Genomic DNA, 1,512 nt, shown 5'->3' with positions numbered 1-1,512 from the left:
ATCGCCGACTTCTCCAGACGCCTGCAATTCAAGATCCGGCTCCTGGCTACACGGAAGACGTACTCGAGGAGGTTAGTAAGTAGGGCAAATAATCGGAATTCATGTACGTTCACTCTTCTTCGAAGCCCATAGTCGCATCTGCCGTGGCACACACTCGACCTTTATTGTGTTCGGTAGCTTGAACTTCTTCGAGGCGCCCAACCCATGCGTAAACGATAACGGTGGCCCGGTGTGAACAGGCATCCTCAAGGCCGAAGCCTTGCGCTCTTCCAGTTGAGCTACACCGTTGGAGGGGGTGGGGCACTCGTTACGACAGATCTGGGTAGTAGCGAGGAAAAAAGTAAGACTGACGGCCGACGCCCATTGTCGGCGACGCTATGATTGAAAGTAGGAAGCTGCTCACCACTAGTTTTCTTTATCAATCTTACACACAAGTGGCGCAGAGAGGTAACCAATAGGCAGTGGTAGCTGTGACGACTGGCTATCGCTTGTATTTAATAACCGGACAGTGGTAAATTTATCCGGACGATCGTGAAGATCCAGCCTCATTGTTGAATTTGCCAGGTTAGGAGCACATGGCTCTCATGCCAAAAATGCATAGAAATACAAACTATCGATTTTCTTAGCCCAGAGGGCGTTTCAGGCCATTTCCTGCCGCCTATAAAACAGTCTGTTTGACCACGCTTTAACTATCACATCAGCATTTGACTCCCCTAATCATCGTACCTATCTGAGATAAACTGTGTGCAAAACAGAAAAATGTGTGCAGTACACAGGTCCGATAAGGTCATCTGGTCCGATATTTTTTGGTATGGATAAAACAAGTACGCTGGATCCTTGTCGCGATTTAAGTGTATTACTCAAAAGCGAGCTTACCCTAACTCCAAAACAGTTTTCTCCATTTTTTTGTAGTATATATTCAGATTTTTCGATTTGGTATACCAAAATATCACCTTCATGTCGGCAGCAAGCACGTATGCTTCGACTTTGAGGGCGACGGGTTTCTGCAACGAATTGTCCGTTGGTGGTACCGACGCCCACAGCGTCATCAGCCCCAACTCGCTGCAGCTCGACTCGCCGCATGAAGCGATGGTGACACTACCAAACCACTTGAATCTGCTACTGTCCGCGAAGATCTCGGAGCGTTTGCGGATACACCGCACTCAATCACCAGCGACTGCTCAACCTGTGCAACGCTGCTTTATTTTATCTGGCCTTCACGAACCCCGCCACACTCGAAGTGCAATAGAAGTCGGTCAACAAGGTACGCTAACACCTGGTGCAGCCTTGACAACAACTAGCAGAACGCATGATCACGCGCGCAGGAGGTAACCCTCTTCATTAGTTCTCTCTCCAAGAAGCAATAACACGTAATAAAATTGCAGAATTATACGACAGGTAGGGAGACATCGAGACGAACGGGGGGAAGGTGCGATCATATTGTTATATGGTGACTCGATAACTGGCCACACAAAGGAGGCTGTTAAGCCTCATACCTCGAAGCTTCGGATC

General features: G+C 48.3%; 1 protein-coding gene across 1 annotated transcript; it reads left to right on the top strand.

The window, feature by feature from the left end:
- Positions 1–957: 957 nt before the first annotated feature.
- PPTG_24151 (hypothetical protein) lies at positions 958–1,332 on the top strand (the record flags this gene model as incomplete). The annotated part of the gene is made up of 1 exon (XM_008915460.1): positions 958–1,332. The coding sequence occupies one exon, from the start codon at positions 958–960 to the stop codon at positions 1,330–1,332; it is 375 nt and encodes a 124-aa protein (XP_008913708.1).
- Between the last annotated feature and the right edge of the window lie 180 nt (positions 1,333–1,512).

The sequence above is a fragment of the Phytophthora parasitica genome, assembly GCF_000247585.1.
Source record: "Phytophthora parasitica INRA-310 unplaced genomic scaffold supercont2.71, whole genome shotgun sequence".
Classification (NCBI taxonomy): Eukaryota; Oomycota; class Peronosporomycetes; order Peronosporales; family Peronosporaceae; genus Phytophthora; species Phytophthora nicotianae.
The sequence above is the reverse complement of the archived record's forward strand: the minus strand, read 5'-3'. Positions and strand labels throughout refer to the sequence as shown.